This window comes from Gallinula chloropus, assembly GCF_964237585.1.
Source record: "Gallinula chloropus genome assembly, chromosome: 9".
In the NCBI taxonomy this organism is placed as follows: domain Eukaryota; kingdom Metazoa; phylum Chordata; class Aves; order Gruiformes; family Rallidae; genus Gallinula; species Gallinula chloropus.
In genome coordinates, this window is record NC_140094.1 from 4,520,831 (window position 1) to 4,547,575 (window position 26,745).

A 26,745-nucleotide genomic window follows, 5' to 3' on the forward strand; every position below is an offset into this window, starting at 1 on the left:
GGGGGACCCCCAACACCCCCCAGCATCAGCACCCCCCCAGGCGGGGTCCCAGTGCCCTGCTGTGAGCGCTGCCCCCCCCCCCCCTCGCTGCCCTCCCTTGCACCTTCCCGGGACACCCCCCCACACCCCCCCCCAGCCATCTGCACCGTATAAAGGGGGTCCCACCAGGAGCAACTTGGGGTTCACCCAGCCTGGCAGCCCTAAAAGCAGAGGGCACGGTGGGGCGCTGCTGTCCCCTCCCCTCGGGGCTTTCGGTGGCTGTAGGATCACCAAAGCTTGCCACCCAGCCCCAGGCCTTGAAGAAGAGATTTAGGAGGGGGTTTGGCCTCGTTGCCCCTGGTAAAGGTGCCTGGAGCTCCCAGACACTTCAGCCCCTGGGGTGCTAGGGGCTAGAGGGGAGCTGAGCATCTCTGGAAAGACATCCTGACACCTCTTCCCTGCCATGGCAGGACTTCATGTGTTCCTGACTACCATACGGTGAGATGGAGTCACACCATGCAGCCTCCTTGACCAGCAGCACCTCCCAGGACCCAGCCAGCACGTGGCCTCTTTATGCAGCACCTCGTGGTCCCATTGGGGAAACTGAGGCACCGAAGGACGCTGTCCCATCTGCTCGAAGAAGTCACCAGCCCCACCACTGCCCCAGGGCATGGCTGCAAATCAGGTTTTATTGTCCATGGAGAGTTGGTAGGGAGCTTACAAAATAAATAAGTATCTCTGTATGCCTATGTACAGTCCACACACCCCCACGGACAGACCCTGCATGCAGAAGCACTTGGAAGCACAAAGGAACGCAATCACTTAGCACAAACCATGGTGTGGGGAAGGCTCAGGTACCTCCAGAAAGGTCATTCCCCATATCACCACCTCTGGTCCTTCCCCATAAATACCAGCATCCCGTTGGCAGTGCCACGTTGGAGCCCAATCCCAGCCCGCTGGTGGCATCCCAGCCCCTGTGCCCAGCTTTGGCTGCCCACCCCACCCCATGGACAGTGTTCCCTAAGCTCCTCCCAGTCCCATCTGCTCAGCTCGTGTCCCTTCCAGGCTGAGATGCCTGCCCATGCAGCCTGCTCTGGGGGCAGCAGGACATCAGTTTGTGCCAAGGGACCTAGAAGCAAACTGGTACATGCTGGGGCCCCACCAAATCCCACCCTCTGGGCAAAGGATGGGCAGGGGAGGCAGAGCTGAAGACAAGGACAGGCAATGGACCCCAGCCTCAGTTTCCCCGTTCAGGTCTTCACCCAGCTTCTGCAACCTGCACAGGGAGGGCAGCAGAACTCCATCAGGGCATGTCTGCCACCACACAGCACCCCTTTCCCCCCACCACACCTTTCACACACCTACAAGGACACGTGCACACAGACACACACACACCCACCCCCACACACACATGCATGCTCTATCTACGCTGCTTCACTGCCTTGACCAGCTCCTCCAGCTTCAGGGCAAGGTGCAGGTCACCCTTCACCTGCAGCTTCCCGCTCATGTAGGCAGCCAAGGGGCGCAGGTCACCCAAGAAGAGGTCCTGCAGGTCTTGCTCTCCCACCTCCAGAAGGACGTCGGGGCTGCCCTCGGGCACGCCGCGGCCAGCCCGCCCGCTGCCTGTGGGACACGATGGGTGGGAGAGGGAGAAACAAGTGGGCTTCAGGATCCAGCCTTGCCTGCTGGCATATCCCCCCTCTCCCCCCGCCCCACACTGCTTCACAAGGGTTGGGGTGGACCAGATGACAGACAAGGACCTGGGGGGGGGAGGGGGGTGATTTGGGAGACAGGAGTCCCTGCAGAGATAGATTTCTCTTGGTGTCACCCCACCAGTGCTGTGTTGGAGTGGTCCACCTCCCCACCCTGCCCTGCTTTTGCTGTGGTGTGCCAGTTTTGGCTGTGGCAGAGTTAATTTCCTCCATAGGAGCTAGTATGGGCCCATCACTCCAAACTTGCTCCTCTTCCTCCTCCTTTGCCCCGCTGAGCATGACACCATATGGTCTGGAATGTCCCTTTGATCACTGGGGTTTGCTGTCCCAGCCGTGTCCCCTCCGACTCCTCATGCCTCCCCAGTCCAGCTGCTGGGGTGAGGAGCAGAACAGGCCTTGGCTTTGTGTGAGCACTGCTCAGCAGGAACGAAAACATCTCTGGGTTATCAACACTGAACCCAAAACACGGCCCTGTACCAGCTACTGCGGGAAACGTTAACCTTACCCCAGCCAAAACCAGCACACACCAGGAAAACCATCAGCACCCAGTGGGGAATGGATTATGCATGTCTATGCATGTCCCTCCATCACTCCCCCTGGGGGGGTGGTGGCATGCAAGAGCCAATGAACACTGAGGTCATCCCACTTAAAAGCCATCCCACTTGGTCAGTCACGAGGGGACCTGGCTGCCAATTTTCTGTCAACACTCTCTTTCTGAAGGGAAATTCATGGGTTTAACCAAAAACAAATCATATTTTGGACTTCCAGGGTGCATGGGCTCAGGGCCATGGTCACCCAACTGCAGTGCTCAGCTGATGGACCCTAAGGCTTGGTTTGGGGCCCCCGACTACCAAGCTCAGTGGGGTTTGCAGCAAGCAAAAGGGGGCACGGGTGTGAAATACCCTCCCCACCTCCACCACAACAACCCCAAAAGAGTGATGACCTGAAGAGAGGTCTATGAAGTAGGTGCTCTGGGTGCCGCTGGGCAGGGTGATGTTGATCTGGTAGGATGCTCCCACCTGGCTGACCAGGGTCTCAGAGAGGATGGGCTCCACTGCCGAAAACAGTTCGTCTGCGCTGGGCTTTCTGTGGGCGCTGCTGGGGGCGGCGAGGAGGGGAGCGGTGGGGGGTTCCACCTCACTCACTGTCTCCACGTTGTCTGCTGGGGACAAAGGGCCAGAAGTGTGTTGAGGGGACACCTCTGAGCGGTGAACTTTGCTGGTCTGCACAGACCCACGAGCAAAGGTCTGTGGAATGGAGAAGCCCACTTCTCCAGCAAGTTTCCAAGCTAAGCAAGGAGAGGACAGCATGGATTTGCCAGTTCCTCCTGCCTGCCGTGGGTTACTCTTCCCCTGCTACCAGGGGGTGCAAAATTATCCCTGAAGGAAATAGCAGGGCACCAAAGGAATAAGAAATAAAGCCAACAAAACCCCCATGGTGCCCTCAGATTTGACTCTCAGCAACCTCAGGCTCATGATAGAATGGTTGGAGTTGGTCTTGAGCTCAGGCTCCTGCAGATCTGCTCCTGCCCTCCCCAGTTCCACCTCCGATGCCTCCTTAGGAAGGTTGAGTTGTGCCACGTGCCATGTGGAGCTGTGCCCACAGAGGTCCCCTCTCCTCTCCCCTCAGCCCCAACCACAGCCTGTTTATACTGTGCTCATAGAAGCATGCTATCTCCCAGACCTTTGAGTCCTCTGTCAAACAGCCAAGGGACACAAAGGTCATTGGGCAGGATGGACATCCCCCCCAACAGAGAAGCAGTGGCCCTGGGTTGGTTACCTGCCTCTGGAGCACCCGTCCCACTGCCAGACAGAGCCAGGGTGTTGCTGAAGAAGTGAGCAGCCAGCTGCTGAATGGTGCCATCCAGCCCCTCCAGCACAGGAACGGGTGGCACGGTGGCCAGAGGGCCTGCCTGGCTCTCCCGGGGTGGCTGCAGCACAGCCTCCATGCTCAGCTCCACTCGGTCCACCTCCAGGCCCCAAGACTTGGTCATGTCATTAATCTCCAGCTACAGAGTCAGGAAGAAAGGGAGAGGTGTTGGTAGCCCAAGGCTCCCTCCCAGGCTGGCCCCTCTCCTTGGTGTTCCCCAGGCAATGTAGCTTGGCATGATGCTCCTCCAGGAAGCATCTCTGACCTCCAAACCACCCCAGACATAACCAGTGTATCCCCCCAGGCTCCCTTGTAGACATTCCACCCACAAGCTCTTGGCCTGGACCAGGTCATCTACAGGAACCAGTCATCACTGCTCTGCCACCACCCTGTCCCACTCCTCTCCCCAGAAACCTTTTCCAGCTTGCAGTCGCTCTCCAGACATTCTCCTGATGGAAATACAGAGGCTGAGGCCTGTGGACAACACCTGAGCTTTTCTGTATGGCCAAAGCCCCTCAAGATAAGCCACGGTGCTCTGGAGCCCCACAGGCTGAAGGTATCTCCTCTCTGCTAATCACCAAGTCTTCCCAGCTCCCCTCCTTGGCCAGCTCCATGGCCAGATAGACACCAGCAGCTACAGCTCTCCCCTACTGTCACTTCCACACTGAGGCCTAAGGCTTTGGGCAGTCTGGGGGCTCCGCGCAGTCCTCACCAGCAGCTGCTCCCCAATCCTCAGCTTCTCCACCTGGATCTCCCGGAGGCTCTTCTTCACCAAGGTCTTGGTCATGGCGTTCTGTGCCGTCATCCGGGTGGCCGCAATGAGGTCCTTCACCATCATGACAGACAAGACAGGGTCCCACACCCGGAACTGGACGTCGGCGCCCATGGAGATGACAGCCCCATCCTTGGAGATCAGCTAGGACAGAGGGGAGTCAAGTTCTCTCCCCTGTCTCTGCCCCACGACCCAACCCTTCTGTGTAAAGCCCCGGAGCAAAGGCATTCACTTCTTCATGACGAGGGTTATTAGAGACAAACCCCACCCAAACAATAAAGTTTGGGCTACTCTGAATGCTGTGGCCTGTTGCCAGCACAGGGCCGTTACTGAAAGGCACCTGGGAAGGACAGGGATGGATGTTTTTGAGATGTCTCCAACCAGGAACATCCATTGCCCAAAGTGGGCCAAGTCCCGAGGAGCTTCACTGCTCCCAACCTCCCCAGAAATCCACCTTCTCTGGATGGATGGGGCTCCACCCTGCCCCGTGGCAGCTCACCTTGCAGGGGGGCACGTTGAAGGCCCTCGTCCTCAGATCCACACGCTGCCCGTGGTCGATGAAGGGCAGCAGCAGGACCATGCCGGGTCCCTGCGGGGCCTGGATGCGGCCCAGGCGGAAGACGATCATCCGCTCGTACGTGGGCACGATCTGGAACGGGAGAGTTCAGACCAGGACAGAGGCAAAACCCTGGGTCCTGTGGTGCCTGGAGTGGGGGGACAGCCGGCAATGGTCTCCACCCCCCACCATGGAGGATGGGTTGCCACCCCCCTCCTCACCTGCTTCCCTCCCTTACCTTCAAGGCAAACCATCCAGAGATTGGGAAGGTGACAACCATCAGCAAGAAGACCAAGGAGGTGATAATGCCATGGCAGATCCAGGACAACCAACCCTGGGAGGAGTCTGCAGGGCAGGGGAGGGGGGGGGATGATGAAACGGAGGATGCACTTGCTCCAGAGCCCGGTTCCCTGCCTGTGAACCCCCATTCAAGCCTCTCCCCCACCCCGCCCCGCACCCCAGCAGCACAGGGGGTACCCAGCCAAGGCGACACCTGGTGATAAAGGAGAAGGCAGCATCTCCCCTCTCAGGTTGGGACTCACCTGCGGTGTTCCCGGCCGGCGCCAGCGGATCTTGCTTGGCTCCAAAGGAGAAGAAGCCCTTCTGCCCGCCGTAGAGCCCGATGCTGGATTGCTGGAAGCGGTCAAAGTCTCCCAGGGGAAGGGCCTGGTACCCTGACCGGCTGAACATGGTGCTGGTGCCTCGCACAGGACCCTCTCTCCCAGCGCTCGGAGCCCTCTAAGCCTTCCTCCCCGCTGCCACCGCGGCCTCCTCAGCGGCTGACACAGCTCCTGCCTGTCCCCAGCCCCGTCCAACCCGCCCCCTGCCCCGCAACCCCCCTGCCCAGCCGCACAATGGGAGCGGCGCCGGAGAGGAGCGGAGCCCTGATGGCAGCGCTGGAAGAAACCCAGTCCTTCAAGGGAGGGGGAAGGGGGTTCCCTCGCAAGGGTCTCACCCAGAAACGGGGACTGGCGGCTTCACATCCCCTCCCCCGCTGACCTTCCGGGTAGGAACCAAGCCGGGAGACAAAAGCCGCAAGCGCTCAGCCGCCCCTTGGAGCAACCCCTTGGAGCTGGGACATCACCCCCTTGGGGTGTCCCCGGCCACCGGCGCCCCGGCTGTGGGTACCGGAGGCCGTGGTGGGGATGCTGTGGCCGGGAAGGAGGGAGCTGCTGGAGCTTCCTGGTCTGTTGTCATGTGGCTGCTGACGGCACAGGGACGAAACGCTCATGGCTCAACGGCTGGGTGAGTTTTTTATCCGGAGAGGAACTGCTTGGGGAGGAGGATCGGGGACTCCGTCGCACGTTCACCTTGGGGAGGGGGGGGTCTGAGGGTCCCACAGCCTCACAGGGAATTGGGAGAGGTATTTTTGTCAGGCATTCCTTCTCCGATCGGGCCTTCTTATCATGCCAAATCCCACCCCCTCTCCCCCCACACCGCCATCACAACGGTCAAAGAGCAGCCTGGAGCAGGCTGGAACAGCCGGGACTGGGGGCTTGGGGAACGAGGGGGGGGCGGGAGGCGGATGGTAATAGGGCTGGTTTGAAGCCCCCCTGGCCTGAGACACTGCCCTGACACAGCGGCAACCCTTAGAGCCCAGCCGGTACCCCAGCACAGCTCGGGGGGAGGTCCTTCATCAGCAGGTTCGCCATCCAAGCCCCCCTCCCCGGGCGCCAGCATTACCCTGCGGTGCTTGCATCCCCCCCAACAGCAGCATCCCAGCCGGGGCCTGCAACCCCCCCCCGCCCCGGGCCCGGGTAGGAGGGTACGGGGCGGGGGACCAGACAGGAGCAGGAAGGGCACTGAGCGGGTGGGAGCGGGAAACTCGAGCTCTCTCCCTTCCAACCCCTTCGGCCCTGCCTTCCCCCTTTCTGCTCAGCGGTTCCTCCACCTCTTCCTCTTTCCCTCCGCCCCCCCCCCCCGCCCCCCCATCGGGCAGGCTGAAGAAACGAAACTCCCCGGTAAGCGCAGCCCAGCCCAGCCGCTCCTATGCCCGACAGCCCCACCGTCACCCCGGCCCCTGGCCCCCCGGCAGGTAAAGGGAAGGGGAGGGGGGGTTACCCCGCTTTTCTGGAGGGGGAGGCAAGTCCTGGCCCAGGGCCACCCCAAAAGGGAGCAGCGGGCATAGCTGGCTTGGGAGGGTGGGGGAGGGGAGTGTTTTTAGCGGGGGGGAGCGTGGTGCCTGCTTTATTGGGGAGCGGGGGGAATCCTACGACTGAGGGAGGGACACCTTTGGGGACAGGGCTGGTGCCAACAGGCTGGTGTCAACATCCCGGTGCTGCTCAGGAGGTTTTACAGGAATTGGGGGTACTGTCAACAGGGTCCCCATCTTCCCTCCCCACTCATAGGGCAGGAAGAGGCTGTGGGTCCCCATGTCGTGTCCCCCTCTGCCCTCCCCACCCCCCAACCCCCCCCCTCACAGGAGGGGTGGCAAGGAGCCGCTCGCCTGCGTCACAGCTCCCTGTATGTTTTCCCGGCAGTGGGGTGGGTCAAGTGGGCTGCCCCACGGGTGGGACCAAGCATCCCTTCCCATCCCATCCCATCCAATCCCATCCGGCTCACCCACTTCTCCCCTCATCCCGCTTAGATGGAGACAGTGCCGCTGCCCCCATGGAGATGGGACCCAAGGCAGGTGCACCCCCGTGCTCCCCTCCATCCCACCCACCTGTGGAGGAGGATGACTTCCAGTTCGTCCTCTGCGAGGGCTGCCGGCAGGAATCGCCCAGCCTCAAGCTCCTCACCTGCCTCCACACCTTGTGCCTCAATTGCCTGAGCGAGAATAAGCCCGTGGGGCAGTGCCCCCTGTGCCGGACGCCCATCCCGCAGGCCAGCGGCATCCCTGACATGGACAACCTGCTCTTCACCAACCTGCAGGCCAGGCTCAGCATCTACAAGCAGATCAGCAACAGCGCTGGGCCGAGCTGCAGCCGGTGTCGGGGGGAAGCGGCGGCGGTGTGGTGCTCCGAGTGCGAGGAGTTCCTCTGCACCAAGTGTTTTGAGGACCACCAGTGGTTCTTCAAGAAGCAGAGCCACGAGGCCAGGAGGGTGGAGGATCTTCGTGCTGAGTCAGCCCATCAGTTCCTGGAGAGCACCAGGAAGTCCTGCAACCTCTTTTGTTCCAATCCCAGCCATGCCAACCACGGACAAATCTGCAGGTTAGGGTGGTGCCTTGTTTTCAGGCCCCCTCTGAGGGCTTTGGGGTTGCTGTTCTGGGAGGGTAGAACCAAGGGGATTCCATCACCCGACTTTGGACAGGGACCGCTGCAAGTGCAGCAAGACCCTGGGCAGGAGCAGGATGTGATATGGGGCTGGCAGGTCCCTGTGAGGGAGGAGGGAGGGAGAGAGGGGAGCAAAGCTGCTTTAACACCCATCTTCATGCCCACATCTCCAGTCGGTGATGTGAAGGCCAAGCCCTTTCCTGTCCCGTGCCTCAGTTTCCCCTCCCATGAAACTCCTCGGGGAGAGGGAATCACGGCCAGCACAGCAGAAGCTCTTTTCCCTCCCCAACATTCCCAGGCTCCCGCTCAGGTACCGGCTTTGCCGGACGCTCTTGCTTCCTTGCAGCATCTACTGCAGGCAGTGTGAGAAGGCTCTGTGCTGCTCGTGCGCGCTGCTGGACAGCCAGCACGCCCCGTTCTGCGACATCCGCAGCGAGACCCAGCGCAGGCAGGAGGAGCTGGGCAGCATCAGCCGGGAGCTGAGGCAGAAGAGGAGCACCTTGGAGGCCAGCTACGCCTCGCTGCAGGGCGAGGCCGCCCGGCTGGAGCAGGCGCAGCGGGAGACGCGGGAGCTGATCCGCCAGCGCGTGGAGCATCTGGTGCGGCTGCTGCGTCGGGAGGAAGAGGAGCTGCTGGGGCTGGTGGAGGCGCGGCAGGAGCTGGGCCGGCGGGAGCTGTCGAGGGAGCTGCAGCGCGTGGAGGGGGTGCTGCGGCGGATGGAGGCGGGCGAGCGGCTGGTGGAGAAGATGAAGCTCTACGCCACGGAGCAGGAGGTGATGGACATGCAGCCCTTCGTCAGGGACTCGCTGGAGGAGCTGCAGCGGCTGCAGCCGGCGGCGGGCGGGGAGCGAGCGCAGCCTGGGGACCTGGCTGAGTGCCGGGCCAGGCTGCAGGCGCTGGTGGAGCGTGTGGAGGGGCACCCAGGTAAGGAACTGCCCTAGGGGTGGATCCAGCCACGCCACGGGCAGTGCTGGCTTGGGGCAGCTCAGAAGCCCATCACCCAGGCCTCAGAGCTGACTGCTGAGCAGGTGTTCCCCAGCTCGGCTGCTGCCTGGGCCAAGCGGGACCTCCCAGAGGCTCCAGTTTGGGATTGCAGCCCCGCTCTCTCCATTGCAGATTCCAGTTCCCCAGCTGTTCCCACGGTGGAGAAGGCCCTGGATAAAGACCTGGTGAGATACCCATGCATCCCGCTGCACTGGCAGGGTGCGGGTATGGGTCTGAGACCTGCATCCCTTTGCAAGCCTTTCCCATGGGAACGCCTGCCTGTTCCCAGCCCATCACTCCCATTTCTTCGCTGACAACAATCCCCCGGGATGCTTCTGCCTGGGCAGAGCACCGCCTGGCCTGTAGCCATCGTTTCCCACTACCCAGGCACACTCCTACCCCATCCTGCTTCTCCAAGCCTTCAGCTCATCCCTTATTTTCCATTGGGAAAACCGTAGTGCTGCCAAACACCCACAGCTCAAATATAAGCCTTGAGCCATGGCAGAGAGCTGAGCCGTGCCTCAGTTTCCCCAACCCCCCCACCCCTGAGGAGGAGGATGCTGTCCCCCCGCAAGCTTTGCCTGCTGCTTGGGGATACCCCAGCCCTGTACAGGGGCTGATGGCTTTGAGGTTCACCCCAACACTGCTCTGTATTCTCTCTGCAGCAAGAGGAGCCAGTCCAGCCTGAGAGCCAGACCGTCTTGCCCACCTTCACCATCAGCCTTGAGATGATGCAGACCAGCCAGGTAACAATGTCCTAGCCGGGCAGGAAACTTTGGGGACCAGGAGGTGCCACCACGACACCTTACACCCCCCCACCCCATGCTCTCCTCTCTCCAGAATTTCCCCAACACCACGTGGCCCAAACGCTCACACTGCACGGAAAAAAGCACCCAGATCTTGCCCAAAATACTGAAGGTGGAGCACAACAACATGCCAGACTCCAGTGATCCCAGTTCAAACCAGTGGGATGGCAGAAGGGGTCCCAGCACCTCCACCATGGGCCAGAACTCCAGCAGGATCCCTCTCAACAGCAGACACACTGATGATGCAGGTGGGGACCAGGGACATGGGCCTCCTCATTACCCCATCTCTTCCTCCTCCTTTGATTGGGGGGCCCCATCTTTCTCAGCCTCTCTGCACTCAGAGCCTTGACCAGACCCCACCCTGGGTCAGAGGAGCGGAGGGTGGGAGCTGGTTCCCAGGGGTAAATCCAGGAGCAATGCCCAGGGGTGGACACAGATGCTCCATCCAGCTCCATGTCCTGTCGAAAACCAAGGCTAAGGAGGAACATAGCCACGGGGGAAGCATGCAGAGACACTCCCCTGCCTCCTGCTCCAGGAGCTCTGAATCTTCCTAGGGGGGGAAAAAAGCACCAAAAAAAACCCCAACACCTCTAGAATTTTTAGCAAAACACATTTTCTTCCCTGAGATCACCCAGCTCCACTCTAGCATCCCACAGCGAGGGCTCCCAGCCTTGGGGAAGGGAGGATGAAATGCATCTTCTGGAGAGGTTGGTACAGGATCAGTGGGGTGCAGCAGAGTGAGGAGGTCACCCCTATGTTGGGGTGCACGATCCTGGTGGAAGCTTTTGCCCTCTGCTGCAAAAATCCATCATCATTGTGTGTGTGTGTCCCCTCCCTCCCTTCCCATGGGAAAACTCAGGGGCTCCACAAAGAAAGAAAAATAACCCTGGGTCTTGAAGCTTGAGCATCCTCCTGTTCCTCCTGCAGAAGACATCATCATCTGCAGCTCGGAAGACAGCGAGGAAGACACAGCGGTGAGTGTAACGCCAGAACTCCCTCCCTGCTGAGCCACGCCGCAGGCAGAAGAGGCAAGCTGCACCCCCTCCTCACCTTTGGGGTGCCTTTCCCTTTCCTCCAGCCGTGCTCAGACCCAAGAGAGCCTTCTCCCTTCCTACCAGCAGCTAGAGACTCGCTTATGGCTTCCTCTTTTCTTTTGGTTGCTCCCAAGCATCTGGGCTGGTCCAAACCTTGTCCTTCCTGAGCTGGTATCTGCTGGTATTGTGGAGCAGCCAGGGTCCTGTCTCGCTGGCAGTAACCCCCTCTTTGATTTGCTCTGAGGTGGGATCCCACACCAGACTGTTTCAAGCCCGTCCTTACGGCCTCTTCCTTTCTGCCTCACTAGGAAGGTTGTCCTCAGCTTCAAAACATTCAAAATGGGGGAAAAAAAGAATCCATTTTCCTATAAAAATCAAGTTTTTAAGCTGAATGCAGCATCCCTGTGCCGAGGGTTCTTCAGTCCCCTGCCTGCTCAGGCTAGGAAGCTCCCAGGAGCCACCAGAGCAGGTAGGGACCATCTGAGCATCCCCAGAAAGGACATTTCCAGACTCCCTCTGGTGACATTTCCCAGCACTGATGCTGCAGACTGGCAGGTGGCAACCAGATGCCCCTGGCCGAGGTGGTTAGGTGACCCAAGGGCGTGGGATGCCTGCTGAGATATCCCCTTCACCAGCAAATTTGGGGTCCGGAGAGGGTTTGTTTTCCAGCACTGGTTTAATGAGGGGCTAACAGCCCTCCTTTCCCCTCCCCCTCTTTTTTTTTTTTTATAAAATAATACAGAAGCTCTTCTTACTCTTCAATAAAGCTGTTTCCAAATTAAATCCCAGCCCGCTCCTGGCTTCCTTATTAATTCCTTTTCCCCCATGCTGGTTTTTCCCTTGCTCTTCTGATCCATCTCTAACAGATGAGGAGGTTGGGGGAGAAAGACTTGTAGGGCTAAATCCCTGTCCCCACTCCCTGCTAGTGCCAAAAGAATATCCCAAGGCTGGGTTTTTTTGGGGGGAAAGGGGGTGTTAGCTGCTTGCTGTGAGACATCCCTGCATGGATCAGGTGTGGGGTGTGGAGCTGAAGGTGTGGGCTGGAGAGAAAGAGGGGTTCCAGGGGTAGAAACATCTCACTGATGGGTTGGGGCTGGGCACTGAGAAAGCAAACCTCTGAGAGTTGAGGGGGGGGAAATGGTTTAAAGCAGGGAAAAGTGGGAGGGAATAGCAGCTGAGGGCAGGGAAAGCATGGAGAGCAATGGTGACGGTGTGGAGAGAGGTGGACGCCCCATCGCTGCCAGGTGCCCAGACCAGGGGTACAGGATTGTCCCCTGGGGGGAAAGAGGGAGGCAACCCAGGGTCTGTGTTTCTGGAATGTGTTGCTGTCCTACTCCTCCTGTTGGGAAGTGCTCTCTGTGGATGTCCATCCCTGCTGAGGCTGGGCAGGAGGGTCAGTGTGCTGTACGTGCTGAGGCTGGAGAGGCACCAGAGCTCCCCCTGGCCTTCAAGCCTCACGTTATCCCATGCTGCGAGCCCGCTCAGCCACCTTCATGTCCCTGCATGAGCTGTGTCCTCATGAGATGCTGTCCCTTTTCGGCCCAAGAGCCTCCAGACTTGCTTGTGTGTCGTGTCCCTCTGGCCACCGTCAGGACCCCACCCGCCGCTTCGGACAAGCTGAATTCAGGGCTCTGCTCTCACTCCCTCAGCCAAGACCCTGGTTTTGGGGTCTCAGTGGGGCTCCCCACAGCCAGCCCCCTTCTGAGACAGCACACACACACACGCAAGCCATCCCAGACCCCTGGGGCTTTCGTAGCACCGCACACAACCAGAGCCATGGCCAATGGCGCACCCAAGGGTGCTCCTCAAGGATTCCCAGCCAGGTCCAAGCAGGTAGGTGGGACCAGGCTCCCTTCTCCACTCTCTTGCAGGCCTCCAGCAAGCCCAAGTATTTCAAGAATCCCTCCAGCCCCACGTGGTCCGGGAGCGGCACCTCACCCCACCGCAGCACTGGCCCCAGCAGCCCCAGCGACGACAGGTTGGAGCTGAGCACCTTGGTGTACCTCAGCTTGAAGACTGACCAGAGAAGTGAGCACTGCCTTCTCCAGGCACAGGGGGCTGGGGTGGGTTGGGGAGGGTGTGGGAAGAGAGGGGTACCCCCAAATACTCACCCCAGGCTCATCCTTTCCCCTCTGCCCGCAGCCCAGCACGTCACAGAGGTGGCAGCAGCAAACGGGGAGCACTCCTTCAAGACGCTGATCCAGACACCCGAGTCGGTGCTGACACTGCTCTCCCAGGGTGTCCCCATGGAGGTGGGGATGCAGCAGCTCCTCAATTACCTCTTCCTCCTCCCCAGGCCCATCCTCATCGTCTATAACTTCTGGTCATCAGAGCTGCCCGCTCTCTTTAAAGCCCTGGATGCCACAGGCAAGAAAATAGACTTCTGCCACATTGTGGGTGGTTACGTGGATATGTTGTCCTTGGTGAAAGAAAAGCTGCCCAAGGCCCCTTCCTACAACCTGAAGAACCTGCTGAGAAGGCACCTGCAGCAGCAGCTCAACGAGGGCAGCGCGCTGGCCAAAGCCAAGGCCTTGCAGGAGCTGTGGGGGAACCTGCAGCTCCCCACCCACATCGATGTGGGGAACACCTTCACCCACTGCAACCTGCAGAGCTACATCCTCCTGCAGCCCTTGGTGAAGGAGAAGCTGCTGGCCAAGAGGGCGGCCAAGATCCTGGCTCAGCGCAACCTCATCCTCTGGGAGCTGGAAGAGGCTTGAGCTGAGTTTGTCAGGTCTCAGGCTCCAGGGATGCTCACGGCGGCAGCATCGGGCAGGACTGGTGGACCCTCTCTGCACCCAGCGTGGAGCTTAGAGGGTTCAGAACTCTGGGTCAGCATTTGGGGAGGGCAACCCAACCAATCAAACTTAGATCTTTATAAAATAAATTACAGAGTAATTTATCCCTGGCATGGATCAGGTGTGGGGTGTGGAGCTGAAGGTGTGGGCTGGAGAGAAAGAGGGGTTCCAGGGGTAGAAACATCTCACTGATGGGTTGGGGCTGGGCACTAAGAAAGCAAAACTCTGAGAGTTGAGGGGGGGAAATGGTTTAAAGCAGGGAAAAGTGGGAGGGAATAGCAGCTGAGGGCAGGGAAAGCATGGAGAGCAATGGTGAAGGTGTGGAGAGAGGTGGACGCCCCATCACTGCCAGGTGCCCAGACCAGGGGTACAGGATTGTCCCCTGGGGGGAAAGATGGAGGAAACCCAGGGTCTGTGCTTCTGGAATGTGTTGCTGTCCTACTCTTCCTGTTGGGAAATGGTCTCTGTGGATGTGCATCCCTGCTGAGGCTGGGCAGGAGGGTCAGTGTGCTGTACGTGCTGAGGCTGGAGAGGCACCAGAGCTCCCCCTGGCCTTTTGGGTCCAGCGTTATCCCATGCGGCGAGCCCCCTCGGGTGTCTCCAGCCCCCCTTACCCAGGAGCGGAGATGCCCCTACCGGGGCAGTACCACCTCCCTTGCCCCCCTCACCCCCCCCCCCCCCCCCCATTCAGACCCCTGCAGCCCGGGTGCGTGTGTGTGTCCCCAGGGTGACAAGCAGGGAACGCCAGCGGTGTCCCCAAACCCCGGGCGGGTGTGACAAGCAGTGCGGGGACACACCGCCAGGTGTCCCCTTTGCACAGCCGCTGTGCGGGGCCGGCTCGCCTCCTCCCGCTCCCGTATCCCCCGCTCCCGCGCATCCCTGGAATCACACCCCGGAGCTGGGGAAGGCATCGCGCCCGTCACCGTGGCGCCCGGTCCGCCGCCGTAGGCACGGGAGGGGAGGATGAACAGGTGGCTCGGATCCCGGGAATGATGGGCAGGAGAGGGATGGAGGGGTGGGGGCGGGGGGTGGAGGGGGGGTGGGGGGGTGGGGTGGGGGGGTGAAGGCTCCCGGCTGCCATCCCTGGGTATTAAATTCCCGTGGCCATCGGGATGGATCCGGATCCCCAGTGACTGTTTGGGTGCCACGTGGGGTTTGTCACCAAATTCATACCATGCCACTGTCACCCCCCGGGGGGGGGGGGATTCACTGGTGTCTGATACAGGGTTGTGAGCACCAAGGGGCACAGCCAGACAAGAGCAGAGCCCATCTGTCCCCTGTCACCGGCCTCATCAACACCTTGTAAAAACAATAGTGAGGGCAATGGGCTGTGGGAGCCAGACAAGCTGTTCCTTCACCCTCAGCTGCCATAAAGCTCATCCATCCATCCAGAGAAGCGTTTGTCACTGTTTGCCACCCAACAAGCTCTGGAGGAATGGGCTGTAACCCCTGTGGGGTGAGGGGTCCCCAAAGGTCCCACCAGCTTCCATCCCCAACACACTCAAACACTGGACCAACCCTGCTTGGACCTCCCCTTCCACCCACAGCCACCCTGTGAGAATCCCCAGAGCCAGAGGTATGAGGGAGAACTGGAGTCTCTCTGGGTTGTGGGGTTTGTTTTAGGGCAATAAATAACTTCGCTGAATTAAGCGAATCCCCTGCAATGATCTATATTATGCTGCCTGCTTGATTGGCTGTTATTAATAATGCATCACTCAATCTAAACCATTCATAAACCAAGTCCCTGCTAAGCCCTCAGCAAAGTGCTTCAGGACTTGAGAAGGGAGGGAAATAAAATATAGGAGGGGAAAAAAAAAAGCCCAGCAAGAAGCAGCAGCATAAATCCTCCCTGCTTATGAAAATGGATTTCTTCTCCCAACAATCATGCAAAACTAATTAGAGCCAAAGGGCCAGTTCTTCTGCATTTGATTACGTCCTATGAGATTGCTTGGGTTGGCTGGCCAGGGCAGAGGGAAGCCCAAGGGAGGGCAAAATGCACCCTGAGGAAAGTTACCTGGATTATAGTCCTACTAAAATCATCAGCCTGCTGATATCCAAAGAGGTTGGCAGCCCACAGACCATCAAGAGCAAAGCCAGGGTGGTCAGGATTCTTAAATACTTGGAGGAGTGGCAAGGAGAAGCTGTAGGGAAGCCTTGTCTAGATGGAAGGGGGAAGCCACATCATCTCTGGCCAGCCAGGACACTCCCAGGGTGGTGGCTTGATGCACTCACCTGAATTTGGAAGAGCTGGCTCAGGGCTAGAAGCTGAGGAAGCCAGAAGAGCCTAAACCAGGTGCTTGGCTTTCTCCTCCTTAAATAGGCAATGCCCCTGACCAGAGTGGTGAGGAGGGCTCCTCTTCCTCCTCAGGCACCAGTTGGAAGTTAATGGTGGAAATCATCAAACCTATATTGCCCACAGTGGTGGCTCAGTGATGCTTCCAGGTGGGAGGCTGCCCTCATTTGTTGCCCAGGCTGGTGGGCAGCACCAGCTTTGGAGCTGACCCCCAGCCCAGTTGCTATGTGCCAGATGTTTAGGACCATGTTGAAATTTAGGATGCCTGGGGCTGAGGTAGGTGTGGTGGGAGCTGGAAGTGTTGACAGCCCCAGAACCTACTTTTCCATCCATCCATCCATCGATCCATCCATCCATCCATCCATCCATCCATCCATCCATCCATCCATCCACACCTCCATCCTCTCTTGGAGCTCTCAGCAGAGGAGTCTAAAGCCCCACCACAGAGCATGGTTGTGGTGTAATAACACCACAGAGGTTGTTATTACCCTCACTCAGCCCATAGGAAACTGAGGCACGAGTGGTGACACGAACCCTACACATCATGTCTCCTGGAGAAGCATGAATGGGGAGGTGGATGGATGCAGCTTCATGCTGCGATGACCTCCAGAGCATGTAGGTTAGGGCTTGGCCCTCAGGAGCAGGAGGAGGGATGTGTTATCCATCCCATCACACGTGCCTCATCCCTTGACCCATTTCTAGCACCACACGCTGCCTCCCATGCTCCTGAAATGCTGCCACCGTATCTAGGACACTTGGGTTTCTTCCTCCTGCATGATGAATGAAGGCATCTTGGGAAGAGCTCAGCGTAGTGTGGTGGATAGCAGCCAAGCCAGAAAACAAGCGTCTTCTCCCTGTCAGTCGTGTCCTTGTGGCACTTTAACCTACTTTCTTCCTCCTCAAAGTGGGCTTTCAGCCCTGTGTCTCCCACCTGAGCTTCACAGCCCAAGCCCTGACCATGGATCAATGCCATCAAGGGCTGACCCATGGTCCTGCAGCCCCACGGCGACATGGAGACCTTGAGCTGTGCAGCACTGAGGAGCTGTGTGGCTACACACCTGCCCTGCTTGGAGATGCTGAGCCCCCAGGTGCTGCTCTGCTGACCCATGGAACTCGCTGCCATGGGGCTTGGGAGAGGCTGACAGCCCGTGGGTGTTCAGAGCACAACAGAGAGAGGGAGAGGGTGGGGGGGTGTGTGGAAAAAAATGCCTGCAAACCACAACTCCAAATGCCTGATGCTGTAATTCCCTGGGCTGCAGCTCGCTAGTGCTTGGGAGAGTGTCAGGGTGAGGGTGAGGGCATGCTTGGGCGACCAGCCAGCCGCCGGGATGGGAAGGGGATGACTCACAGCTCAGCCCAGAAGATGCTGAGAGCACCACAGCAGCTCGAACCCCGCTCCAGCGGGAAGCCCTGCCCTGCAGATGTCTGTGCTGGATTTGAAGCCATGCCTCCTTCCTGCTTGATGCCTCTGAAGAACCCTGCAGGCCCCCACCCCCCACCCTCACCCCAAAAAAAATCAGGTGGTGGCCTTGTCCATCATCTTGGAACAGTCCCCTGGACTGTGCCCAGGTTTTTCTGGGGGATGTCAGTTAAATTGGGCCAAAACTCTGCTGGGAAGTGCAGTGACAGTGTGATGTAGGTGGTCACAGCAGGACTCTGGGGCAGTGTTGGTTCCCTTGCTCAGAAGGAAGGTGTTTTGGGTGGCAACACATCAGCCAAGTGGGTGGCAGCCACCTGGCAGCCCTCACAGTGCAGGGAAGAAGGGAAACTGAGGCACATCAAAGGCTGACCGATTTGGCAGAGGTGGTCCCCGAGCACCAAGCACCTGGTGAGGGGGAAGGGGGGGATTTGGATGTGGCTCCTGGGAGGGCGGAGGTGCCTGGAGCCGGCATAGAAGATCAGATCTGGGCATTTTGCTGTCAAGTACCTTCCCCTCTCTGCCTTTCCAGCCATCAGGCACCCCATCGCCAGCTTCTTCTCCCCCCGCCATCCCCCTCGACCTGGGGATAACACGCCCATCCCCGTGGCCTCGGGGCTGGGGTGCGGAGCTGGCTCCCCACGAGGAAGAGATAAGCGGGATTTTACTCCGCCTGCGAGCAAGCACGGAGACAGCGAGATCCCCCTGCCCCAGACCGCCGGGGGGGGGTGGGGGGGTGGTGGTTCCCACCCCCGGAAGCCCCTCTCGGGACGTGCCCAGACTCCGTGGGGCGGGGATGGGGGGGCCGGTAGCCTCAGGGCCGGGCCGCAGCTCTAGGCGGGGCCGTTGGCTGTCGCGACAGAGCCGTGCCGGGGATACCGGGAGAATGGAGCTGACCCATCCGAGCCCCTGCGGAGCCGCCCCGGCTGTCCCCCGTCCCCCCCCGCCCCCACGCCCTGGTCGGCGGAGAGAGAGGGATGCGGGGGTGGGGATGGGGGGGGGAGCAGGGGATAGGATTGGGGGGTGGCGGGAGGGGCAGGAATCGATCCCTCTCACTAAATCAATGATTGCTCGGGTTCTTCATGGCGCGGGGAGAGGCGAGGGGCAGGGCTGGGACTGGCGGGGAGGGGGAACAGACAACAGACCCCCTCCAAGTCGAGGGGAACCTGCGGAGGGGAGAGGGGACTGCCCGTTACTTCGCCTTTCCACGGGGCTGAAACCTTCAAGAGGAAGATGAGGGCGAACGGCCCCATCCCGGGAACCACCCCCCGTGTCCCATCCCGTCGTATCGTTGCCCCCCCATTCTCCCACCCCCGGCTCAAACGCACCCCGGCAGAACGGAACCGCCCGGGACGGGACGGGCTGCGGCGGCCACGCCGCACATCGCCCCGCAGAAACACCGCATCGCCGGGCGGCGGGAGCTGGGGGGGAGCTACCGGGAGGGCTACCGAGAGGGCTGGGCTAGGTCCCAAGCTCTGCTTCCCCGTCCGTAGGCGGTTTCCAAAGGGCTGCAGCCCCGCCATGTCCCGGGAGGACCGGGGGGGAAGCCGCATCCCGCATCCTGCATCTGCCCCGACGACATCCCAGTCCCTCCGGAGGGGAGCGGGGAGGTGGGGACCCGGAGGGACGGCGGGGACCGTGGGGAAAGCGGGGACCGTGTGTGTGTGTGTGTGTGCTGAATTCATGGCTGCTGCCAACTGCTTGTGAGTTGTACTCGTTGCTCTACGGGCAGGGCGTTTATGATGGGTATTTTTTTGGGGGGGGAAGGCGGGGGTCCGGGGGATTGGGGGGGAAGAGGGGAGGGGGGCAGGGGGGGGCCGCGCCCGCCCCGGGAAGCAGCCGGTTCCGTCCCCGCCGGAGGCTGGCGAGCGGCGGCGGTGGGTGGGTGGTGGGATGGGAAAGGGGTGGCGAGGAGGGAGGGGGCAGCCGTGCGGAGGGGGGAGGCTGGCAGAAATGCTAATTCCTCCCTTCGCTCTCGCCTCGGCAGCCCAGTGCCCGTACGGCCCCGCTCCGGCTCGCAGCTCAGCCCGGAGAGGTGCGGGGGTACGGGTGGGGTGTGTCCCCCCTACCCTCGGCCCTCACCGTCGCGTCCGGGCTGGTGAAAGCTCCTCCGTGCTACAGGGACGTGAGTCGGGAGAAGGATGCGGAGGACCGGTAACGGCGAGGAGAAGGGCTGCGTGTTGCTTAACGCCACTTAGGAGCGGGTAAGGTGCGGGGGTCACCCCCACGGTGATGGGGGGCAGCGCGGGGGGGGGGGGGGGAGGACATGGGCGAAGTGGGGGGTCAGGAAAGAGAGGAAAATCGAGAAGGAGAAAACTAGGTAGAGGTGGAGAAAGGAGGGAGAAAAGTGAAGGGAATAACAGCGAGAAGGGTGGAAGGAGAAATTGGGGAGAAAAAAAAAGAAAAGCGGAAGAAATAATAGGAAAAAGGGGAAATAAAAGCGGGGAAGAAAGAAGCCGAGATTTAATTTATTTGGGGGGGCGGGAGGGGGGATGGCAAAACACGAACAAGACAAGAAAAAGAGAGTGAGAAGGGTGGGAAGAGACGGGGGAGAAGGGGAGGAAAACGGAGGAGAGGAGGGGAAAGGGGAAGAGCGGATGAGACGGAGCGAGGGACGAGGGGGCGGCAGGCGGGGGGGCGCGGGGAAGGGGGGGGAGCCGGGTACAGACAATGGGGCACGGCCCCGCCGCCGCCTCTCGCCGGGCGGGGAGGGGGGCGTGGAGAGGGGGCGGGAGCCCTGAGAGCCCCCTGTGTCCCTTGGCAGGGGGAGATGGCCCCGCTGCTGTCCCTGGGGCTGATGGCCCTGCTCGGCATGGCCCGGGCGTGCCCGGAGCCCTGCGCTTGCGTGGATAAGTATGCCCACCAGTTTGCCGACTGCGCCTACAAGGATCTTCAGGTGGTGCCCACGGGGCTGCCCTCCAACGTGACCACCCTCAGCCTCTCGGCCAACAAGATCACCTCGCTGCAGCGGCGCTCCTTCGTGGAGGTGACCCAGGTCACGTCCCTCTGGCTGGCGCACAACGAGATCCGTTCCATCGAGCCCGGCACCTTCGCCATCCTGGTGCAGCTGAAAAACCTGGACATCAGCCACAACCAGATCGTGGACTTCCCCTGGCAAGACCTCTACAACCTCAGCGCCCTCCAGCTGCTCAAGATGAACAATAACCACATGGCTCTGGTGCCTCAGGGGGCTTTTCACACCCTGAAGGACCTCCGGTCCCTGCGCATCAACAACAATAAGTTCACCGCCCTTGCAGAAGGCATCTTTGACTCGCTCAGCTCCCTCTCCCACCTGCAGATCTACAACAATCCCTTTGAGTGCTCCTGCAAGCTCCAGTGGCTGAAGAAGTGGATGGACAGCACGCTCATCTCCATCCCTGAGAAGGACTCCATCACTTGTGCCCTCCCGGAGCAGCTCCAAGGGGTGCCGGTGGGGAAGATCCCGGACATGCAATGCACCTCTCCTACCGTGCAGCTCACCTATTATCCCAACCTGGACACCACAGAGCTCTTTGATGGCTTCACCCTGACGCTGCACTGTGCTGTGACAGGCACTCCACCACCTGAAGTGAGCTGGAAGATCCGCACCTCCAGCCAAGCCCTGGAGCTCAACGGGAACCCGAAAGAAAGCGCTGGGAAAGATCTCCTCAAACAGGACCCCGAGCGCTTCTTGGTCTTCAAGAACGGCACGTTGGTGATCCCCCACCTAAGCAAGAGAGAGGAAGGCACCTACACCTGCCTGGCCACCAATGAAATGGGGAGCAACCAGACCTCAGTCAACGTGGCTGTGGCAGGCACCCAGAAATACCCACTGCAGCCTGGCAGAGACCCGCTGGGGGGTAAAGCACAGCCAGGTGACAAGAAGCCTGGGGCTAAGGGAGCAAAGAACAGTGTGCTCATGCCGGATGAGAGGAACAAACCCCTCGGTCCCACCCGGCAGAGCAAGCCATCCTCAGCAGCTGGGACAGAGTCTGTGGGAGATGGGCAAGTCCCTTTCCAGGTTCCATCCTTTGAGAAGAAGTGTGGCTCCACGCAAACCAGCAAGTACATTTCCAACCATGCCTTCAACCAGAGCGGAGACTTCAAGCAGCACACCTTCGACCTGGGGGTGATCGCTTTAGATGTGTCAGAGCGTGATGCCCGGGTGCAGCTCACACCCACCTACATGCAGCCTGAGAAAGTCCACCTCAGGATGCTCTACCTGTGCCAGGAGAGCAGCCAGGGCCACGCCTTGGTCCAGTGGTCCAAGATTGAGGAAGGGGTGAACTCGTACTGGTTCCAGGGTTTGAACCCCGGCACCAACTACTCCGTGTGTCTCACCTACCTGGGGGAGGACTGCCAGGTCCAAGTGGTCTTCACCACCAAAAAGGAGATCCCCTCGCTCATCATCATCGTGGTTGTGAGCATCTTCTTGCTGGTGCTGGCCACCTTGCCCTTGATGGGAGCCACATGGTGCCACCTCCTCTCCAAGTACCAAGGGAAGACCTACAAGCTCATCATGAAGGCCCAGAACCCCGACCAGATGGAGAAGCACATGGCCACTGACTTTGACCCCCGCGCCTCCTACCTGGAGTCCGAGAAGAACTACAATCCCAGTGAGGTGGGGGAAGCGGACGTGGAGGAAGAAGATGACGAGGAGGAGGAGGATGACGAAGGAGGCAGGCGGAGGAAGAGGAGGGAAGCCGAAGGGGCTCCGGAGATGGAGCGGGAGGAGAGCGTGGCAGCCAGCTCCATGGCAGAGTCGCAATCTAAAGCCAACGGCGAGGAGTTCGAGGTTCGCTCCGAGTACAGCGACAAGCTGCCGCTGGGCGCCGAGGCTGTCACCATCTCCCAGGAGATCAACGGCAACTACCGGCAGCGCCCCCGCTGAGCCTCCCCGCACCCTCTCCTCCTGCTCCCTCCGGTCCTCACTTCTCCCTGGACCCCCCCAAACCCCAACCCCAGCCCCGCCATTCCCCTCCCGGGGCATCGCCGCTGCTTTTCTTCCGAGGGAAGACTGAAGCATCCTCAGCGACACGGTCCTGATCTTCCTCCTTCTCCTCTTCCTCCTCCCTCAGGCGGCAGGTCCCCGGGGAAGGGGCTTCGCTCCGGGGATGCTCGATGCGGGCGGGACATTTCTCCTACGATTTCGTTTCCGTTTTGGGGACCGGCTCGGCGGCAACATCGCAACGATTCCCGGTCCCCCGCCCGCCTCTGCCCTCCGCTCATCCCCTATTTTCTTTTCCTTTAAAGGAAAAAAACGAAAAAAAAGAGGAAAAACGGGAAAAATTAAAGCCCAACCGGTATCCTAAATCTTTTCCTTTTTTTTCCGCTGGAAACGGCTCAGCCCCCTCGGTCTCCGGTGAGTCCCCTCCGCTCCCCGGTCCGGTCTTGCCGCTCCCCGATCCGGCCCCGTCGAGTCCCGGTGGGAACCCCGCCGCAGCCCGGTGCGGTCCCCACCGCTCCTCGCCGTTATCCTTCTCCATCCCCGCTCCGTGCCGCTTCCCGGTGGGTTCCCGCCGCGCCTCGGTCCGCGCCCTGGTGGGTGCGCATCGCGCTCTGGTGCGTCCCTATTTTCCCCGGTCCCTGCCGCTCCCCGGTGGAGCTCTCCGTTCCTCGGTGGGTGCCAGGGCTCCCCGGTGCTCTCCTCTCGCTCCCCGCTGCCCGGAGGATGCCGGGGTACGAGCCCCGCCGCTGCCCGGTGGCTACCGAGGCTCCCCGGAGCCGTCCCCGGGGATGCCGCTGAGCACCCGGCGGTGACCCAACCTCCCTACTCCCGCCCCACCTCCGGTTCCAACCCGTCCCCCCCTCGGCCCGGCGGGGCCCCTCGATGTGTTTTGGGTAGAGTAGCCTTGTAGCCAAGTGTCTGTGCCGTAGACGCGTCCGTGCTGCTGGCGGGCGGGCGGGGGTTGGCGGGGGTGGAGGGGTGGTGTGTGCGTGTGTGTGTGTGAGGGGACCCCGGTCCCGGGAGGCGAGGGTCGCTGCCGCCGCCGCTCACACACACCCCCACCCCCACCTCTTCTCTTCCCTCCGGTCCCCGGGAACCGCGGGACCGGCGAGAGCCGCGGGCGCCTTTCTGCGAGCTTCTGTCTGTGAAAGAGTCAATAAAAGGGATTGAAAGTGGAACAAGGGTCTGTGCTCGATGGGGGGGCGAGAGAAGGGGATGTACAGCCGGTACCCCGCTGCTGCCCCCGGGCTGTGCCCGGTGCATCCCGGTACCGCCGGGGAGGTGGGAGACGGAGACGCATCACGGCAGCTCCAGGCGAGGCACGCACACGCTATAAATATGTACCTATGGCCACCCACGCCTGCACGCGGGATGGATGTTAAGGCGTGTTATATATAACTCACGCTCAGATTCCCTCTATAGGCACACACAGCCCTATAGGCACACACCCAGTATCCCTACAGATACACACCCAGTATCCCTATAGGCACACACAGCCCTATAGGCACACACCCAGTACCTTTATAAGCACACACAGCCCTATAGATACACACCCAGTATCCCTATAGGCACACACAGCCCTATAGGCACACACCCATTGTCTCTATAGGCACTCACAGCCCTATAGATACACACCCAGTATCCCTATAGGCACACACAGCCCTATAGGCACACACCCATTGTCTCTATAGGCACTCACAGCCCTATAGATACACACCCAGTATCTCTATAGGCACACACAGCCCTATAGATACACACCCATTGTCTCTATAGGCACTCACAGCCCTATAGATACACACCCAGTATCTCTATAGGCACTCACAGCCCTATAGGCACATACCCAGCATCCCTATAGGCACACACAGCCCTATAGGCACACACCCAGTATCCCTATAGGCACACACAGCCCTATAGGCACACACCCAGTATCCCTATAGGCACACACCCATTACCTCTACAGTCACACACCCCCCATACACTCCCCCCACACACTCACCACACGTGCCCTGCTCAGGCAGACACCCGCCAGGCGCCCGCGCTCCGCACACGCGTGTGCCACGCGCTCGGGGTACACCCGATGCACACAGCAACACGGCCCGTGTGTGAAAAGATAATGTATGGAACACCCATGGGCTCTATGGGCACAGTCTATTAATGCCCCTATAGAAAAATGCAAACAATACATGCACACAGTTTGTATAAGCTCTACAGACCCGTATCTATCTATATGAGCTCTACAGATCTATGGATAAGCTCTCTGTATGCTCTATATACCTATATAAATTCTATATAAGCTCTACACATCTATATATATGCATATACACAACGTGTATGCTCAGTGCACATACACACACACTACTCACTCCCCACACTCCCCACTTACACACGCTTGCTGTCTCGGGGCACACATACCCACCCATCACTCGTCTCCCATACATGTCCCCTATGTAGGTACATATATTCTCACCCTGCAGAGCTGTGTTGGGGGCAGGGGAAAGTGTCACCTCCCATCCCCAAGCACCCCCAGCTTCAAACCTTCAAGGTGTCCGGCAGATTTATGCCCCCTCCCCAGCCCGCTGGGGAGCATCCTCCCCTCGTCCCGCTGCTGATTTAAGTCCACAATTACAGGGCAAAGATTTAAGGCTCCTCTTGATTGCTTCCCTTATCTGGAGCTTACAAAGCCACATGCCCTCCTAGTGTCCCTGCTCCAGAGGCGGCAGCCGGCTGTCTTGTGGGGACCGTCACCCACTCACCAGCACCCACAGGTGACCCCTGAGGCCCCAAAGAAGCCCCCCACTCTCCCCAAACACAGGTTCTGCAGAGCTCCCCCCCCCTCCACGCCCCGTCTCCATCCTCTAAAGGACGCCTTTCTATTTTAAATCCGGCCTCTGCATCTTCCTCCTGCGGCAGGGAACGCGGGGGAGACAGACAAAGCAGGTCGGCATGCAAAGAGGCGGCGGGGGCAGGGGGGTGCCCACCCAAATCCCCCAAATCCTGGGGATGTGAGGCTGCTTCGCAGCAGCCCAGGTGTTTGCTCCAGCTGTTAAAACCCGGTGCCAAGCCGAGACACACCACATCACACCACACCCCCCCCTTGTAGGCAAATCCCCTTCTGCAGCTACACTTATAATTGAGTTTCGTGCTTAGAAACATAGAAGGAATAGAAAAAGAACAATCATTTCTGCCTCCCTTTAATTAGAGAGTAATAGATTTCCCTGCCTAACGTATCTACAGGGAATCTGGCTGCGATGAGCTACCCACCGGCTCTGGATTACTCTGAGATTTGCTCCTTTCCGAGAGGGCACTAATTAACACCCGGTGCCCAAAGGCACAAGGAGGGGTCAGAGAGGGAGCTCTGCATCCTCCCCCCACACACACCCTCCCCCCCAGCTCCTCCACTCCACGCCCAGGGTTTTTCAACCTGGAAAGGGTTAAAGCATCCCGGCAGGATGGCTCCGTCCCTCCTAAGGCATTAACCCTTCCGCAGAGCCTGTCATCAGCCCGGGGGTTTGAGGGGGGGGGGGGGGGGGAAGTAGGAGGGATGTACCCACGCATGATGGTGACGAGCTCTCTCCCACGCAGCCCAGGCTGTCACACGCTTATGGTGTCACCTAAACTGTGGGAAGGCGTCTGGCATCCTCTGCCCAGGACAGACCCAGAATAGAGGGGGTCTTATCGCCCCTCTGCCCCCTCCCCTGAGGTCGCAAGTGGAGCCTGGGTTCCCCATAGAAGGGGTCAGAGCAGCATCTTTCATCTGCTCCGGGGGTGCGAGCAGGCAGGATTAGGTTCCACCCTCTCTGGTCACCCCTGCTCTGCATCCTCCACTGGTGCGGACCCCTTGAACCCTCTCAGACAGGCTCTGGGATGATGGGCACTGTGGGGTGGGGGTTTCAGAAGGCAACCTCTCCGCAGAGAGCAGAGAGCATCCCCGGTGCTGCGAGCCCGCACGATGAACAGCTCTAGACTGGAGCTGATCCCTCTCTCCCTGGCACGGCACTATTTTTAACCCCGAGGCTGTTCGCAGCCTGGCCTCAGCGGCAGCACAAGCGTAAAGGCAGCGAGCTGCGGCGGGGATACACCGGGCTGGGATACACACACCCTCCCCTCCACCCCTCCTTCTGCTGCACCTTCACCCTGCTGTTCCTGAGAGGGCCCAGCCCGCAGGTCCTTGAGGTGATGCGCACAGCGTTGCTCTGCCAGCAGCCCCTGCAGAGATGCTCCAGTTGAGGATGAGGATGGGAGGGAAGGGAGCAAGGACTGGCTGCTCACCCGAGTGGTCCTGCCAGGTGGGGGGACCGTGGCCTCTGGTGGAAGGTCCCACGATCTGCTTTTAAAGGCTTTTATCTGTAGGGCAGAGAAATGGTTCTGGGTGACCTCCCTGTA

At 60.0% G+C, this 26,745-nt stretch overlaps 3 protein-coding genes across 3 annotated transcripts; 2 read left to right on the top strand and 1 right to left on the bottom strand.

The window, feature by feature from the left end:
• Positions 1–658: 658 nt before the first annotated feature.
• STOML1 (stomatin like 1) lies at positions 659–5,619 on the bottom strand. The gene is made up of 7 exons (XM_084268110.1): positions 5,431–5,619; positions 5,127–5,233; positions 4,832–4,981; positions 4,273–4,476; positions 3,471–3,699; positions 2,635–2,853; positions 659–1,602 (listed from the first exon to the last, which is right to left on the bottom strand). Exons 1-7 carry the CDS (start codon positions 5,576–5,578, stop codon positions 1,400–1,402), a joined length of 1,260 nt encoding a protein of 419 aa, XP_084124236.1. The 5' UTR covers positions 5,579–5,619; the 3' UTR covers positions 659–1,399.
• A 1,258-nt stretch (positions 5,620–6,877) lies between these two features.
• Positions 6,878–13,823, top strand: LOC311194629 (protein PML-like; the record flags this gene model as incomplete). Its single annotated transcript, XM_084267801.1, has 9 exons — positions 6,878–6,923; positions 7,476–8,043; positions 8,453–9,030; positions 9,223–9,275; positions 9,756–9,836; positions 9,931–10,144; positions 10,824–10,870; positions 12,802–12,958; positions 13,073–13,823. 9 exons carry the CDS (start codon positions 6,878–6,880, stop codon positions 13,645–13,647), a joined length of 2,319 nt encoding a protein of 772 aa, XP_084123927.1. The 3' UTR covers positions 13,648–13,823.
• Positions 13,824–20,205: 6,382 nt separating this feature from the next.
• Positions 20,206–22,305, top strand: ISLR2 (immunoglobulin superfamily containing leucine rich repeat 2; the record flags this gene model as incomplete). Its single annotated transcript, XM_084268105.1, has 1 exon — positions 20,206–22,305. The coding sequence occupies one exon, from the start codon at positions 20,206–20,208 to the stop codon at positions 22,303–22,305; it is 2,100 nt and encodes a 699-aa protein (XP_084124231.1).
• Between the last annotated feature and the right edge of the window lie 4,440 nt (positions 22,306–26,745).